The sequence below is a fragment of the Hemicordylus capensis genome, chromosome 16, assembly GCF_027244095.1.
Source record: "Hemicordylus capensis ecotype Gifberg chromosome 16, rHemCap1.1.pri, whole genome shotgun sequence".
Lineage (NCBI taxonomy): Eukaryota > Metazoa > Chordata > Lepidosauria > Squamata > Cordylidae > Hemicordylus > Hemicordylus capensis.
Window position 1 is genome coordinate 3,792,319 of NC_069672.1, and position 16,734 is coordinate 3,809,052.

Consider the following 16,734-nt stretch of genomic DNA (forward strand, 5'->3'; position numbering starts at 1 on the left):
CCGCGATACCCCACAGCAACTTCAGGGTAAATCCTTCTGATACGTGGGCTGGCACCCTTCATTCCGGAGGAGATTCAGACTAATGGCCATTGTGTGTAAAAGCTCCTGGCAGCATCTCCAAGATATAGCTGAGAGAGGCTCCTGCTTGCAACCTTTTCTTGTGAACCACCCAGAGATGTGAGTTTGGGGCCTCATAGACATTTGATAAATAAGTAAAGCTTGGCGAAGCTGCTGCCAGGCTGTGTCGATAATACTGAGCTGGATGGATCAATGGTCTGACTCAGTAGAAGGCAGCTTCCTAGGTTCCTCAATGAGACAAGGGCGTGGATCACCATGGCTGGGAATCCGTAATGGTGCTGCTGTGGGCGCTGCTAGGAGGGGAACAAGCCCGGAGAACTTCAAAGATCTCTCCCTCCTTTTCAGAACATTATCTTTTAGAATCATAGAATTGGTAGAGTTGGAAGGAACCCTTTTAGGTCTTCTTGTTCACCTCCCTACTCAGTCCAGGAAACTGCCACGACGCCTCTTTTTGAATTCCGGCCTGTCCGTCTACATCCTGTCCAACTTTTCCCAATGATCTTTTGCCCCCCAGGTGTTAGAGCTGCAGCGTCTGCTGAAAGAGTGCCACCACCAGGTACGACTCTCTGAGACCCACATCTCGGGGAAGAAGCAGCTAGAGGAGGATGTGAAGGAGGCCCGAGAGATCAAAGTGGAGACTCAGCGGCAGCTGGAAGAAGAGCAACGGAAAAGGTAGCAGCACAGATACGACAAGTTGACCAATATTTATATATCGCTTTTCGACAAGAGTTCCCAAAGCAGTTTACATAGAATACAATCTAAAAAGGAAACCTAAGATAGACACCAGCAACAGCCACTGGAGGGATGTTTTGCTGGGGAAGGATAAGGCCAGTTGCTCTCCCCCTGCTCAGTAAAGAGCATCATCACTTTGAAAAGGTGCCTCTTTGCTCAGCTAGCAAGGAATTTCACTTTGGTTTGCCCAGACTTTGGTTCCCCTTCCGCAAAATCAATACCAATACAGCAAATATTTATATACCGCTTTTCAACCAAAAGTTCCCAAAGCAGTTTACACAGATAAATAAATAAGTAAGATGGCTCCCTGTCCCCAGAGGGCTCACAATCTAAAAAAGAAGCATAAGATAGACCCCAGCAACAGCCACGGGAGGAATGCTGTGTTGGGGATGGAGAGGGCCAGCTGCTCTCCCCCTGCTCAATACAAGAGAATCACCACTTTAGAAAGGTGCCTCTTTGCTCAGTTAGCAGGGGATGAAAATGATGATAATACTGGCCAATCTCACGTTATGTTATCCTGGGGGCAGCTTGGGCTCTTAGAAATTGTGGAGAGGAGACATCCTGGGAAATATGTGTAGCTTCCTCCTGTACTGCAGACCTGACTTGAGAGAGAAATGGGGGATGGGGCGGTAGCTCAGTGGCAGAGAATCTGATTTGCCTGCAGAAGATCCCAGATCTCTGGCAATATCTCCAGGTAGGGCTGGGAGAGACTCCTTTACATAAAAGAAGACGACTAAGGAGAAGATGGCTCCCTGTCCCCAAAGGGTTCCCAATAAAAAGAAACACCAGGTGGACACTAGCAAGAGCTACTGGAGGGACTCTGTGCTGGGGATGGATAATAATAATAATAATAATAATAATAATAATAATAATAGGGCCCGTTGCTCTCCCCCCTGCTTAACCTAAAAAGCATCACCACTTTGGAAGGTGGAACATAGGAAGCTGCCATCTACTGAGTCAGACTATAGGTCCAGCTAGCTCAGAATTGTCTACCCAGACTGGCAGCGGCTTCTCCAAGGCTGCAGGCAGGAATCTCTCTCTCAGCCCTATCTTGGAGATGCTGCCAGGGAGGGAACTTGGAACCTAGATGATCTGGATCGTGATCCGTTGAGCCCATAAGTAAATGGGTTCTGCGCCTGCGCAGGCACCTCTCGGGCCGACTAGGTAGCTCCTCGCGACGCCCAACCGCCCACTTGCACGTGCTGCTGCCTGCTATCTATATAGAGCGGTTGGGCGTTTCCCGTTAGTTTCTGTTTGACCGCCACAGCGTTCAGACCTCGTTTGGGCTCCTCGGTAGCAGAAACTATTGTGTTTGCTAGTGCTTAGGCATACTTTAGGACTGTTTTTTCTGGTAATTTTGACTCTGGACTGTACTTTGGACGTGATAACTTCTTAGCGGTATAACTTTGACGAAAGATTGGACGGATATTTTGTGTATGAACTGGACTGGAAACGGAAAATGGAAACGAAGACTACCTTTAAGCGTTGCGAGAAGTGTAGGGCTAAATTACCCTCCACTGATCACCACGACCTCTGCCTCATATGCCTGGGAGAAGAACACAATATGGCTACCTGTAAGATCTGTTGTGCCTTCTCTAAACAGACCAGGACGAACCGGGCGCTGCGTCTGAGGGCGGCGTTATATGAGGACGCGCTGCGCCCTTCTACCCCTCGCCCAGAAGCGCCTTCGACATCGAAAGCGGCATTAGGTGTGGAGGGACACGGAGCTGCTTCTATGCAGTCTAAAACTGTGTCCACTGATCCTGCTTTTAAGAGGCCATTGGAGGTCTCCTCTAGTGACCAAAGACGCCGTGAGAAGAGGTGCCGGCAAGACGCGCCAGAGTCTGGGGCTGGAGAGAATCGCAAACATACGACCCCATCGCCTTCATCGGCACAGGGCTCGGAAATTGAGTGGAGTGCGGAACCTCGTACATCTAGCCCAGCAGAGGGGAGCAGGAGAGGTCTGTCAGCATCGACCCCTCCTTCGACATCGAGATCGTCGGTGCCGAAGCCCTCGACATCGAGCAGAGAGCGGGTAATAGATCCCTCGACATCGAAGTCCTCAGCATCAATGTCGGCATCGAAGTCCTCGACATCGAAGTCGTCGAAATCGAAGTCCTCGACGTCGAAAGCAGCAAAGAGCCGTGAATCCTCGACATCGAAACTTACCTCGATACCGAGAGAGCATTCTCAGTTTCAAAGACACCGTTCCCTGTCACCTGCTCGTACCCCACAACAATCGCCATCAACACCGCAGCAATTGAGTGGCCAGCGTTCAGACCGTAGTGCGACTTCTGCCCTTAGAAGTTTGATGGAGTCTGGCCCAAATACCCCAGCGGAATCCACTTTTCATGGTTTCCTGAGTGGGGGGTTGGATGGAGAGGATGATGGAGAGGAAGAGAATGAAGGGCTCCTGCCACCTAAAACCCCATCTCTTTCTCCTAGGGCAGCGGCTGAGAACTTACTCCAATCACCACTGGCGGTGGTGCAGCCATTGGCGGGTATAGCTGATGGGAGCATACGCAACCCTGCCACGCAGCCCGCACACACTTGTGGTTTTAGACATTCCTTGCCACACGATTACGCAGACTACCTGAAATGGAAGGCTATGCAGCCGCAACAGCCTATAGAGAGAGCAGCTGCACCTTTTGAAACACAACCCCAGGCTACGCTACCTTTGCAAGAGAAACCTGCTGGAAAGCGCAAAAGGAAAAGCACCCCACCCCCGCCAAGCCCATCGTCCAGGGGTTCGTCTCCTGCTTCAACACACCAGGACTTGGAATCAGAATACTCAGATTCTGATCAAGGCAGTCGACAAGTGGAGCCTCCTTCTGAGGTCCCACCACGTCTTTCAAGATCCCCTACAGAGGAACTCAAGGCATACCATTCCCTGATTAGAGAAATGGCTGAAGCATTGGGTTTGGACCTGCAGCTCCCCGAAACAGAGTCTACTGACCCGGTGTACAACATGATGTTCCAATCCAAGTCGTCTCACCCAGTCTCCCTACCAATAATCCCTGCCATCGCAAAGGCAGCTAAGACAGCTTGGGACAGTGTCCAGACAGCAAATCCTACGTCTAAACGTATCGAGAACTTATATAGGGTCCATGAAGGAGAGGAGAAATACCTGATACACCATCCGGACCCAAACTCTATGGTGGTGGATTGTGCATCAACATCAAAGGGCAGCCGCCGCCATACAACGCCAGCAGACAAGGAAGGGAGAAAAATAGATGTTTTAGGGAGAAGAATATATGCCACATCGAGCCTGGCTATCAGGATTGCTAATTATGCAGCCTGTATGGCTCGGTACACCCATCTGATGTGGGACAACTTACTTCATGATTCTACTTCAATGTCTCCAGAGCAGCTGCAAATAAAGCTCCATGAAGTATTTGAGAAAACAACATCTGTGACGAAGCAACAGCTAAGTACGTTTAAACATTTGGCGGAGACAGAGTCAAGGGCTATGGTGACTGCTGTCACAATGAGGCGTCATGCTTGGCTGCGCGCAACTTCTCTCCAGCTGGATATGAAGGACAGAGTAGAAAATCTGGCCTTTGATGGGAAGGGACTCTTCCATGAAAGCACAGATGCGACCATGGAGACATTAAAAAAGTCAAGGTTTACGGCCAAGACCTTTATGGTACCAACCACGGCAGCTGGCCCTCGTACATTCAGCTACAATAAGCAAAGGTCATATCGATTCCAAGACAAGAGGGATTTCAGAAGACAAAATAGACCCTATCAGCGGCCTAGGGGTTTTGGAAGCAACAACGCCAACAAGAACAAAAATCAAAGCTCTAGGAATAACAAAGAGGGTGCGAAGCAGTCCTTTTGATTGCTGTGCCAGCCCACTGCATTTAATACCAATTGCCAGGACCAATGTCATCGGCCCTGTAGTTGCCAACTCAACCATCATACTGGCAAGCCATGCCTTAGCATGGCACAACATAACATCAGACCAGTGGGTGTTGAGGATTGTGGAGACGGGTTATGCAATAGAGTTCATCACTCTTCCACCATTCTCTGGCCTACGTTTCACAAGGTCGACCTCAGTACTCGAGGAGGAGATACAGGTATTGTTGGACAAAGGTGCAATTGTTCCAGTGCAGTGGGCGAGAAGGTTGTCCGGGTTCTACTCCCGCTACTTTCAAATTCCCAAGAGGGATGGCGGAATCCGGGCGATCATGGACTTGAGGAGACTGAACAACTTTGTCTGGGCCCGAAAGTTCAGGATGACAACGTTGCAGGAGATTCTACCCTTCCTAGATCAGGAGGAGTGGGCGGCAACGTTAGATTTGAAGGACGCATATTTCCATGTGGGCATCCAGGAAGACCACAGAAAGTACCTTCGATTTACTGTGGGGGAAGTAGTATATCAGTACACGGTTCTACCTTTCGTATTGTCAACTGCTCCGAGAGTTTTCACCAAAGTAGTAGCAGTAATAATTGCGCACCTTCGAACTCAGGGCCTGGTGATCTATCCATATCTAGACGATTGGCTCCTGGTGGGCAAAGACAGGAAGCTACTGGAGACACAGATACAAGTGATGCTCGAACTTCTCCAGGACTTAGGTCTCAACGTAAATTGGAAGAAGACAAATTTAATTCCCAGGAAGCAGCTGAGCTTCATAGGTGCTGTTCTGGACTTGGAGCAACGTCGAGCATTCCTACCACGCGACAGATACATTCAGATAAAGTCTCTGGTGGAACAATTCCTGGCCAATCCCGTTCAAAGAGCAAGAAAGGTACAGAGACTTTTAGGCTTGATGGCCTCGTGCAACACAACTGTTCGTTACACAAGGCTTCGGTTGAGGCCCCTGCAGCGTTGCTACCTGGACCATTTCCGACCCAATATAGACAGCCAGAACATGCTACTGCACCTTTCCAGGAAGGTACTAGTTTTCCCTACAATGGTGGTTACTCGAGGGAAACCTCTTAGGGGGGGTACCTTTCCGTCCTCTGCTTCCAACAGCGTGGGTCACGACCGATGCTTCGCTGCTGGGGTGGGGAGCGCACTGCGGCCCCAATTGCGTTCAGGGTCAGTGGACACCTCAACAAGCCCAGAGGCACATCAACTACCTGGAACTGTTAGCTGTGTTTTTGGCTCTAAAGGCCTTCGAACCTCAACTACGAGGCTCTGTTGTGCAGGTCCACCTGGACAACACTACAGCTATAGCCTACCTGAACAAACAAGGGGGGACGGTTTCGCCGACGCTTTGCACCTTGTCGAGAAAATTGTGGGAATGGTGCATCATGCATGCCATTTACCCGATGGCGATACACATTCGAGGCATAGACAACCAACTAGCGGATGCTTTGAGTCGAAGCACTCAAACCAGTCAGAGACACGAGTGGGAAATCAGACAGGAGTGTGTCAGACAAGTTTTCGACCGCTGGGGGACACCATCTGTGGATGTGTTTGCCACGGAGGAGAACAGGAAATGCAGGAGATACTGCTCTCGTGCGGGAGTGGGTGTAGGGTCTCTAGGAGACGCATTTCAGTACAATTGGAGCAAGGGGCTACTTTACCTGTTCCCACCAATGCCACTCCTCAATCGGGTGTTAGCACAGATCTTGAGGGACAGGTCAAACTGCATTCTAATAGCCCCTTGGTGGCCACGTCAGGCTTGGTTTGCTCTGCTGCTCCGCATATGCAGAGGGAACCATTTCCGTCTTCCTCCAGTGCCAGATCTTCTCCAGAGATCGGGAGGCATGGTACTGCACCCAGAAATCCAGACACTAAGGCTGACAGCATGGAGAATAACCTTTTGAAATCCATCCTGTTAAACAGTAGGCGTAAATCAACGAGACGCAGCTACTTCTGTAAATGGAAAAGATTTGTAATGTTTGCGAGGGCAAATAAGTTTGTTGCACGCCGTGCGTCAGTGCGTCAGGTTTTGCTTTATCTGACAAGTCTGAAGGTAAAAGGCCTTGCAAACGTTTCGCTGAAGGTGCATCTGGCGGCACTGTCCTCAAAACTTCCTGGTTGGGATGGGAAGACGGTGTTTACCCATCCTGAATGTAAACGGTTCATGAAAGGACTAAATAATCTGTATCCTCCACTACGCAAGCCTTTAGAGCAGTGGAGTCTATCGTTGGTTCTATCTGCATTGATGGAGGGACCTTTTGAACCACTACATTGTACTAGCCTTAGATTGTTAACGCTTAAAACTGCTTTTCTGATAGCTATAACCACGGCCAAAAGGGTGGGTGAATTGACGGCTTTGAGAGTGGATAAGCCTTATACCCAATTCTACCCACATAAAGTTGTGATGAGACTAGACCCAAGTTTCCGAACAAAGATAGTTACGGACTTCCATTTAAATCAAGAAATAGTCCTACCAACTTTTTTTAAGGACCCACATACGGCTCTGGAGAAGGCACTACACGCGTTAGATGTGCGTAGGTCCTTATTATTCTATATGAAAGTGACTAGACAGTATAGAAAGACAAATAAACTATTTGTGGCCTATAAAGGAAAGTTTAAGGGGCAGGCAGTGTCTCGGCAGCGTTTAGCACACTGGTTGGTAGAACTCATCCTGCTGACATATAAGCTGCAGGGGGTGGCACCGCCCAAAACTATACGGGCGCACTCTACTAGAGCATACTCAACTTCTGCTGCTCACCTTTCAGGCATTAAGATGGACGACATCTGCTTGGCTGCTACGTGGTCATCCCAGCAGCCTTTTATTAAACACTATGCAGTGGACTTGCGCATGGCGCGCCAGGCGGAGTATGGGCGAGCTGTCTTGAAGAGGGTGTTGCCTTAGCGGGCGACCTTCTGCACCCACCACCATGGGGGTCTAGCTTACTACTCACCCATTTACTTATGGGCTCAACGGATCACGATCCAGATAAACAGGTTGCTTACCTGTAACAGGTGATCTGGTAGTGATCCGTTGAGTCCATAAGACCCGCCCAGAACCGACCCCGCTGCAGAAGAGTGGAGTAACATCTGATGGCAGATTGCACGAAAGAGGCGGTCTGCACAGAGAACTAACGGGAAACGCCCAACCGCTCTATATAGATAGCAGGCAGCAGCACGTGCAAGTGGGCGGTTGGGCGTCGCGAGGAGCTACCTAGTCGGCCCGAGAGGTGCCTGCGCAGGCGCAGAACCCATTTACTTATGGACTCAACGGATCACTACCAGATCACCTGTTACAGGTAAGCAACCTGTTTCTCTTCCTAGAGCAGCTCCATCCATTAAGGGGAATCTCTTCCAGTGCCCACACAGGCAATCTCCCATTCAAATGCAAACCAGGGTGGACCCTACTTAGCAAAGGGGACACATTCATGCTCGCTGCCACAAGACTAGGTCTCCTTTCCTCTTGGTCCTCTTGGCCCAGTTAGCAGGGGAGCTGCTTACAGACGGGGTGTGGCGTGTTGAGTGTGCCCTGGTGCCGTTTGGGAAGCAGCACCTCCGCTCCTGCCCACGTCCTCCTCCTCACTGCCATGCTGCTGCCTGCCCTCACAGGAAGCTCCTGGAGCAGCGGACAGAAGAGCTCCAGCTGCAGCTCCGACAGGCGCGCCAGAAAGAGACGGAGCTGGCTGCGATGCAGGTCCAGTACCAGAACCAGGAAGCCCAGCGGCGGGTCTTGGAAGAAGAGAAGAAAGCGCTCTCCGACGAGGTGAGGCTCAAACACCCTCCCAAGGCATCACTGCCGTCATGTTCTAGATCAGGCCTGCTCAGCTTCGGCCCTCCTGCAGATGTTGGCCAACAACTCCCATAGCCCCTGGCTATTGGCCACTGTGGCTGGGGATTATGGGAACTGTAGTCTAAAAGAAGCTGGCGGGGGCGGGGGGCCAAGTTGAGCAGGCCTGGTCTAGATGGAGAAATAAGGCAGAGAGAGAGAGAGAATTGTGAACAAACCGAGTGGCCAGACTGGGCTGCCTGTTCTCTGGGCCGCCTCCTGCCAAAAGTGCAGATTTGCACGTTGCCTCCTGTTTTGCATAATTTATTCTGCCTTTGCTGAAGAGCTGATCAGGGCACGGAAGCCCCTGCCAGAGTCAGTATGCGACTTTTCTGCCTCCTGAGTAGGCATCGCCCACACGCTTTTGCGCATGTGTTCAAAATCCAGAGGTTCCCAGGCAGTGTTCCCTCTAACAGGGATTCTCAGATGTTGATGACTACAACTCCCAGAACCCCCAGCCAAAGGCCATTGCAGCTGGGGATGCTGTGAGTTGTCAAACAACACCTGGGAATCCCTGTTAGAGAGAGCACTGTTTCCAGGAGGTGGGATTCCACACTCTGTTCTGCTGTGCGTGGCATACACATGGCCCTGTTGCTGGGTGCAGCACGATTTTAGCTGGACCGTCCCAGGCTCAGTCAGGCATGGGTTCCCGTTTTGTCACTTTTCAGTACTTGGGGAAATGGAGGGGGTAGATAGAATTGGTCTGCTTGAACTACGGAAAGTTTATAGTGTCAGTACCACTCAATACCAGTTGCCGGGGAGCAACAGCAAGAGAGAGGGCATGAACATACCTCTTGCCTGTGGGCTCCCCAGAGGCATCTGGTGGGCCACTGTGTGAAACAGGAGGCTGGACTAGATGGGCCTCCTTGGGCCTGATCCAGCAGGGCTGTTCTTATGTCCTGGAGCTACGGATTAGTGTCAGACCAGTGCATGCCATGAACCTGAATTGGAACTAACTGGAAGCCAGCGTGATTCTTTGAGAACCAGCTTAACTGGTTTCGGTGCCCTGTGATGACGGAGTCACCTGGAGCCCTGTATTCTCGGCCAGCTGAAATTTCCGTGCAGCTCCTCTCTGCAGCTTAGCTTGGTTGAAAACGGACTGAAAACCCACCTCCCTTTCCAGCATCTTCACTGTCAGAAATATAGCCGGAAACTCTCTGAGCAGCTGATGGCCTTGCAACAGGAGAAGGAAAGCCTACACGAGGAATATGGGTACCTCCTCAAGCAGGTGGAGATTTCTGTCAGGTAACTACCAGGGTAGACTTGCTTAAGGACAGAAGAGGAACTGCAGTGTAAAACTGCTCTGGGGATGGGGGTGAGAATGAAGTTGTATTCATGACAGCATGGGGTGTTGGCCAATCAGTGCTGCACACGGCCTGCTTCTGCCTCAAACTTGCAGAACCTTTTCCTCCTCAGACTTCAACTCTGAAGGCTTTGGCTTGAGCATAGTGCTCTAGGATCCCAATCTTGTGAGTTGTGGGGCGTTTTATGTCTGTTTTCACCCTGAATTTCTCCAGTGTCATTTCACAAAGCAGCACATGGAGACAATTGAGTTCTGCTCTGAGATGGAACTATGAGGGGAGGGAGGAGAGGTGAAAGAGAAAGAGACAGACTGACATGACCAGCGTTCTCTCTAATCTTTTTCATCTCTGTGCGGAATGAGGCGGCAGTATCAAGGCAGTGTGTGCACACCTGCATTCAGAGTGGGACCTTCCTAATTCAACCTGAGCGGGATCTAAAATTAACTGAGCAGACATCAGAAAATCTGAGTGCGTGCACATGTGCACGCCTGAAAGGAAACACTGGATAGGACATAGACTGGTTGCCCTTGTGGCTCAGGCGATATAGAGTCAGTTGTCCATGTTATTCTGTATTGTCAGTTTTATAGGGATGCTCGTATTAAGTTTATTGCTCCTCTCTTAAAGAATCATCCTGGCCATACAGATAAATTTTTAAAGAATCATCCTGGCCATACGGATCAATTTTACTTGGATTTTTTGCTGTCAAATTCAAAATCTCTTACCTCTATAAATGTGGCCAAGTTTTGTTTTGTTGCCTTCAAACTTCATAGAGCTTGTATTAGCAATTTGAATATTTTGTAAATTATAAATGTACTATTTTGAATGTTAAGCTGGTCTAAGGACCGTAATAAATTTACTTACTTACTAGACTGGGAGAGGGTGCAGTGAGATTGTAATTACTTGGTCACATGTTTTCCTTGCACAGATTAATGAATTTCCTGCTATGCCAATTGGAACTCCTCCTCCCCAAATTCAAATAAAGTGTTAGCAGGAACAAAAGAGTCCAAACAGAAGCAAAATTGGGTTTTGGAGTCAAGACTCTTCTAGGACCAGACTGGATGTATCATGCTAAATGTGCCAGATCATAAGATCTGTTGGGAGATGGCCTCGTGTCCGCCAGCAGTATTAGATCAGGGGACCACCTAACCCCACAGCCTGTTTCCAACGGAGGCCAGCCAGATGCTTCTGAAGGCATGAAGGGTTTGCCTGCATCTGGAACTCGGGGGTAGATTGCTTCTGAGCAACAGAGGTTCTCTGTAGCTATCCTAGAACATGTACTGGCCTGGGGATACACTAGCTTGGAGTATTTCTCAAGCAGCTGAGCTGCTTCTGAGGATGTCGTTGGCATGCTTGTCTTCTCAGGAAACACAGTGAGCGCCATCTCCGCCATAAAGCCAAGCTCCGGAGAGCCAAGGAGACCTTCATCCACGAGGTGAAGCAGCGAGACGTACGCATTAAGCAGCTTGAAGGTGAACTTCTGCTGTCCAAGAGCCAGACAGAAAAGGTGATTGCGGAAAGGAAGGTTTCATTGGGTCTCTCATTTTTCCCAGAACTGGCTCTCCCGGGCAGAGGACTTTTTCAGTTCAGAAGATCTCAATTAGCAATTGTTGGATTGTCTCAGAGATGCAATCGGAAACTATGCAAAACATGTGCTCTGCTACTAAGCCCCTTTCAATTAATTAGGAGGGAAGGCTTCTCCTGGAGGGATTTACCTGATGGTATCTGCTGCCTGCATATTTAATTAGCAAATTTCTATACCTCCCAAAGCTCACGTCTCGGGGCGGTTTGCAATAAAAATACAATAAAAACAAAACTAAAACCAATTTGAAATGTAGGACATGTTAAAAGTGTTAAAAACTATTAAAACTGCAAATCTAAAAGCTTGGGTGAACAGATGTGCCTTGACTGACCTTTTAAAAGTCGTCAGAGATGGAGAAGCTCTTATTTCAGCAGAGAGCGCATTCCAAAGCCTCGGAGCAGCAAAGGAGAAGGCCCGTCCCTGAGTAGCCACCAGATGAGCCGGTGGCAACCGTAGATGATCCTATGGATGATCTTAATGGGCAGTGGGGATCATGGCGAAGAAGACATTCTCTTAAATTTGTGCATCGTGTATATGTGTATCGATACCATATTTCACTGTGTTCTTTATGCATCCCAGTGGTGGCTTGATGGGGGTTGGGAAAAGGAGGGGAGAGGAATCTCAACATGCTTAATGATCGGCCTCTTTCCTTCAATGCAGAATCAAGTGCTAATGAGGCAAATGACTGCAGAGAACGAGAGTTTGCTCCAGGAAAGAAGGAAGCTCTTGCTCCAGCATCTCGATCTAGAAGAAGCCGAGTGGAGCAGTAAACAGGTCGTCTCTACGATCCAGAACAGGTGACTTTTCAAACTAGTTGGGAAACTGCCTTCATCTTTTGCCTTGGGGGAGTCCCTCATGGACCTGCCACAGTGCGCTTAGACAATTGGCAAGGCCCCTTGTAAGCAACAGAACCTTCCCCAGGGAAATGAAGGGTTCAGTCCACTCTTCCTAGGCACCAGCTAGCTAGAGCAGGAGTCGGCTCCAAGCACCATCTATCTTCTGCCAAGTTACTTGCTCAGAGCTATCCACGGGCTTCCCCCGTCCACATGCAGGCTGTGCTGCTTCCCTTGGAGCTGTCCAAGGTGGTCCGGATCCCTCCTAGAACCCCTATCCAGCCTCCACATGCCTGCAGGAGGCCCAAACTCAGCTGTTGATACCCGTCTGGAAGAGGATAGCTGGGAGTCAGAAATTCACCATATGTCAAGAACTTTGGGGAAGGGAGACTCGGATTGGCCCAAGCCAAGTCCCTCCAGATTTCGCTCCCCTCTGGTTCTCTAGTGCCACCGCCTCCTTCAGCAGGCCCAGGAGTTCATTGCAAGGAGGTTCTGTCTCTCCGAGGGTTTCTTGGACCAGACCCAGCTGCATCCTCCCCCCCTCTCCCCGCAGGGCAAGACCCGGCTAACCTCCCTCCTCCTGACAGCCACCCTAACCAGAGCTCAGCCAAGGCGACGTGGGGAGAGGAACCCCCTCACAGATTTCTTAACACAACACCCATCACATGCATGCCAAAGATGAAATAAAACATAACTCTGTTGATTGTGGGAAATGAGGATTTGGGGAGGAAAGGTGAAAGAGAGGCAGGCAAACCAAGCAGGTTTGTAAAGCAAACTCTTTCTTCAGCTTGGAAATTGGTAAGCAAAAGGCAGTTTTCCCTTCTTGCTCCTTCCACGGTCTGGCCGTCAACCCTCCACCGAACCTGCTTGGGTTGGAACACTGTGTGATTCTCCCTCAGAAGAGGGTTGTGTCCGAGGATCATGGGATTGCCTCGACCTCCTGCTCCAGACAGGGCCAATCAGAGAGCTTTCCCCTCAATAGGCGAGAGGGACAATCCCCCATCTCCCAGTTTTTTGCCCTGTCTGACTCCAGCAGGTGCTGTTCTTTCTTGCTCTGTAGTTGCTTTCTGCACTAGATTTCTCTGGACAAACATTGATATACTCATCTTCAACCCCCCAAAAAGTGTTCACAAAGCAGGCACTTTTTCTAATTTTCATAGAAAAAGAAATAAGATGGTTCTCTGTCCCCAAGGGGCTCACCGTCTGAAAAGAAGCCCAAGGGAGACCCCAGCAACAACTTCTGAGAGGGATGTTCTGCTTTGTTGAATAGGGACCATGGCTTCCCTGCCTGCTAAATAGAAGAGAGTCACTGCTTTACAAGGCAGCTTGGCGGCTGTTTCAGCAGTGACGTCCTAGCCCCCAGCTCCAGGGTGGGTTTCCTGTCCATGCTGGAAAGCGCCCCCAAGTCGCTTGTAGGCCTGCAAATCCAAGCCCTCCCCGCCAGCTCCTCTGTGGATGGGAGTGGGACCATAGTGATGTCTTCTTCCTGCCTGGGACCTTTTCAGGGCGCGGCTTTTGGATGAAGAAAACAAGCAACTCCAGGAACGTGTCCTCCAGCTGACCAGCCAAGTTTGCGCCTTGAAGAGCGCGCTGCGGCGGACTCACTGCCACAGCTCAGAAGTAAGAAGAGCCTGCTTTGCTAATCATGTCCTCGGCAGGGTGGGGTGCTCGGCCCTGATCCACCCCTCCCCGACATGATCGCTCGGGAGGAAGGCTGACCCGAGACCTTTTTGCTCCACCCGTGCAGTTGTAGCCCGCCTCAGTGCGTTTTTTAATTTACATTTCGGAGGCTTTCCCCACTGCTATGCAAATACATGCAGATGTAATCAATTGCTTGGCGCAGGGGTTTTGAAACGTGGGTCCCCAGATGTTGTGGGATGGCAACTCCCATAATCCCTAGCTGGTGGCTAATATAGGAAGCTGCCATATACTGAGTCAGACCCTTGGTCCACCTAGCTCAGGATTGTCTACACAGACTGGCAGCGGCTTCTACACGGTTGCAGGCAGGAATCTCTCTCAGCCCTATCTTGGAGATACTGCCAGGCAGGGAACTTGGAGCCTTCTGCATGCAAGGATGATGGAAGCTGTAGTCCAACAACATCTGGGGACCCATGTCTAAGAAACTCTACTCCTCCCTAACCTCTTTAGATTATGCTGAGACTCTGGAGCTGAAAAGACAACTCTGCATGCCTTCCAGCACCCAGGGTTCATCACATCACAGTAGAGGTGTGCACAAAAATGGAAAACCCAGTTCAGTTCGAGTAGAACTGGTCTCGAACCAGGTCTGGTTCTGTGCATGCTAGAGCCGGGCCCAGACCAGCTCAAGTGCAAGTCCAGCTCGAGGGTGTGTGTGTGTTAGGATTATTATTATTATTATTTTGTAAAAACAAAAGTGGCCCCGGACCAGCCCAGTGGGTTCGGCTCGACCTTGAGCTGAACTGGGCCTGGTCCGGCTCGAGGGCAAGCCCTCGAGCTGGACCATTTCAAGTGTGAGATTGACCTCGAGCCGGCTCGCACATCCCTACATCACAGAATCTTAGCATTGGAAGGAAACTTGGAGGCCTTCTAGTCCAGGGATTCTCAACGTTGGGTCCCCAGATGTTACTGGACTTCAGCTCTCATAATCCCCAACCAAAGGCCACTGGGGCTGGGGATTATGGGAGTTGAAGTCCAATGACATCTGGGGACCCAGCGTTGAGAATCCCTGTTCTAGTCCACCTGCCTCAGGAATCTGCTACAGCATCGCTGTGCAGCCTCTGATTGAAAACCTCCCGCAAAGGAGGCTTGCTTAAGCCCTGCCATCTTTAAAGAAGAAACTGGTTTGAGTTAGTGCCGTGGGTCGAGGTGGCTTTATAAGATGGGAGTCTGTGTTGGTATCTTGGTTTCATCCATCTCCACACTCGGTTATTTTGGTTTCCATGGTTGGTATTCCTGATTTTAGAAAGCCAGCCCCCTTTCAGACCATATCCTGAATGTCTTCACAAGGGCGCGGTCTGAAGGCAGCTGCTGCAGGCCCCTTGCTGAAGCCGGGCAGGGTTGGGCATGGCCGTTGCCTGGGTGGGAGACCGCCTTGGAACCTCACCTGCTCCGCTTGGACGGCCACAATGACGGAAATGCAAATAACTGAGTTGGCTTCTTACTCTGTGCATCTCAACCCTTTCCAGGACCGGAGTAGCCCTGGCGTCTCTGAATGTCAGCTCCAAAGCAAGATGCTCCCCATCTCCAGCGTAAGGTACTGTATTTGTTTGTTTGTTTAATACATTTCTATACCGCCCGAAACACAAGCCCTCTGGGCAGTTTACAAAACAATAAAGACAGCCAGTAAAAGATTGAAACATTTCAACAATTAAAATTAAAAAGTTAAAACTATTACAACACAATTAAAACCTGTAGAAGCGAGCGGTAGGTGTGGCTTGTACTGGGACCCTACAAGACAGCAGTAATCTGTATGAAAAAGTTGTGCGTTCATTCTTTTCCGTTACGTCACTCACCCATTCTTGCAGTAGCCAAAGGTATAAAGGTTCCCGGCTTAAGAGTTATGGAGGTTTAGAGTCCTGGCCTATTGGTGGGATTTAACTGTGATAGCATAGAATGGGATCTGCTTATTCAGAATGAACATCAGATGCTGAGGATATGCAGTTGACTGCTGCACACCCTGCTTGTGATAGACTACAACGCATCTGCTTGGCACAGGGGGGAGTAGGATGCTGGATGAGTCCTGGATGAGGATGAGGCACCTTATTTATTATTTACATTTTCTATCCCACTCTTCCTCCAAGGAGCCCAGATCAGTGCACTACATACTTAGGTTTCTCTGCACAACAACCCTGCAGAGTAGGTTAGGCTGAGAGAGAAGTGACTGGCCCAGAGTCACCCAACAAGTATTATGTCTGAATGGGGATTTGAACCCAGGTCTCCCCGGTCCTAGTCCAGCACTCTAACGGCTACACCACGCTGGCTTAGGAACATAGGAAGCTGCCTTCTAACGAGTCAAACTATTGGTCCACCTAGCTCAACATTGTCTACCCAGGCTGGCAGCAGCTTCTCCAAGGTTGCAGGCAGGAATCTCTCTCAGCCCTATCTTGGAGATGCTGCCAGGGAGGGGACTTGGAACCTTCTGCACTCATTACTGCAGGGGCTTTTCCCAGCATGGCCCCATCCCCTAAGGAGAACACCTTATGGTGTTCACATAGGTTGTCTCCCATTCAAATGCAAACCTGGGCAGACCCTGTTTAGCAAAGGGGACCATTCCTGCTTGCCGCCACAAGACCAGCCCTCTTACCATCTTGGGTCCCACGATGTTGTTGGACTCCCTCTCCCGTCGTTCCCAGCCTCTGGTGAGGAGCATTGTAGCCCCACCACAACTGGGCACCCGAGTTTGAGAACCCCCGGACTAGCTGGATCTCTGGGTCAATCTCTTATACAAAGGCGGTCTTCCCCAATATGGCCACCCTCGCTGGTGCAGACCCTTGCCAGTGAGCACTGGTACTATTAGGGCCTTGCTCCTTGCCCAG

General features: G+C 50.1%; 1 protein-coding gene across 8 annotated transcripts in view; it reads left to right on the forward strand.

Annotated features, from left to right (window-relative positions):
- Positions 1 to 16,734, forward strand: part of CCDC30 (coiled-coil domain containing 30) — a 71,637-nt gene that overhangs the window by 44,019 nt on the left and 10,884 nt on the right. For all 8 annotated transcript variants that reach the window (XR_008312585.1, XR_008312586.1, XM_053280648.1 and 5 more), the window contains 7 exons: positions 593 to 750; positions 8,291 to 8,444; positions 9,631 to 9,752; positions 11,171 to 11,312; positions 12,048 to 12,184; positions 13,726 to 13,840; positions 15,385 to 15,452. Coding sequence is in view for 6 of the 8 variants with exons in the window: in XM_053280648.1 (XP_053136623.1) it covers positions 593 to 750; positions 8,291 to 8,444; positions 9,631 to 9,752; positions 11,171 to 11,312; positions 12,048 to 12,184; positions 13,726 to 13,840; positions 15,385 to 15,452 (896 nt within the window). In the remaining 2 variants the exon portion in view is untranslated. The remainder of the gene's footprint in view (positions 1 to 592; positions 751 to 8,290; positions 8,445 to 9,630; positions 9,753 to 11,170; positions 11,313 to 12,047; positions 12,185 to 13,725; positions 13,841 to 15,384; positions 15,453 to 16,734) is intronic.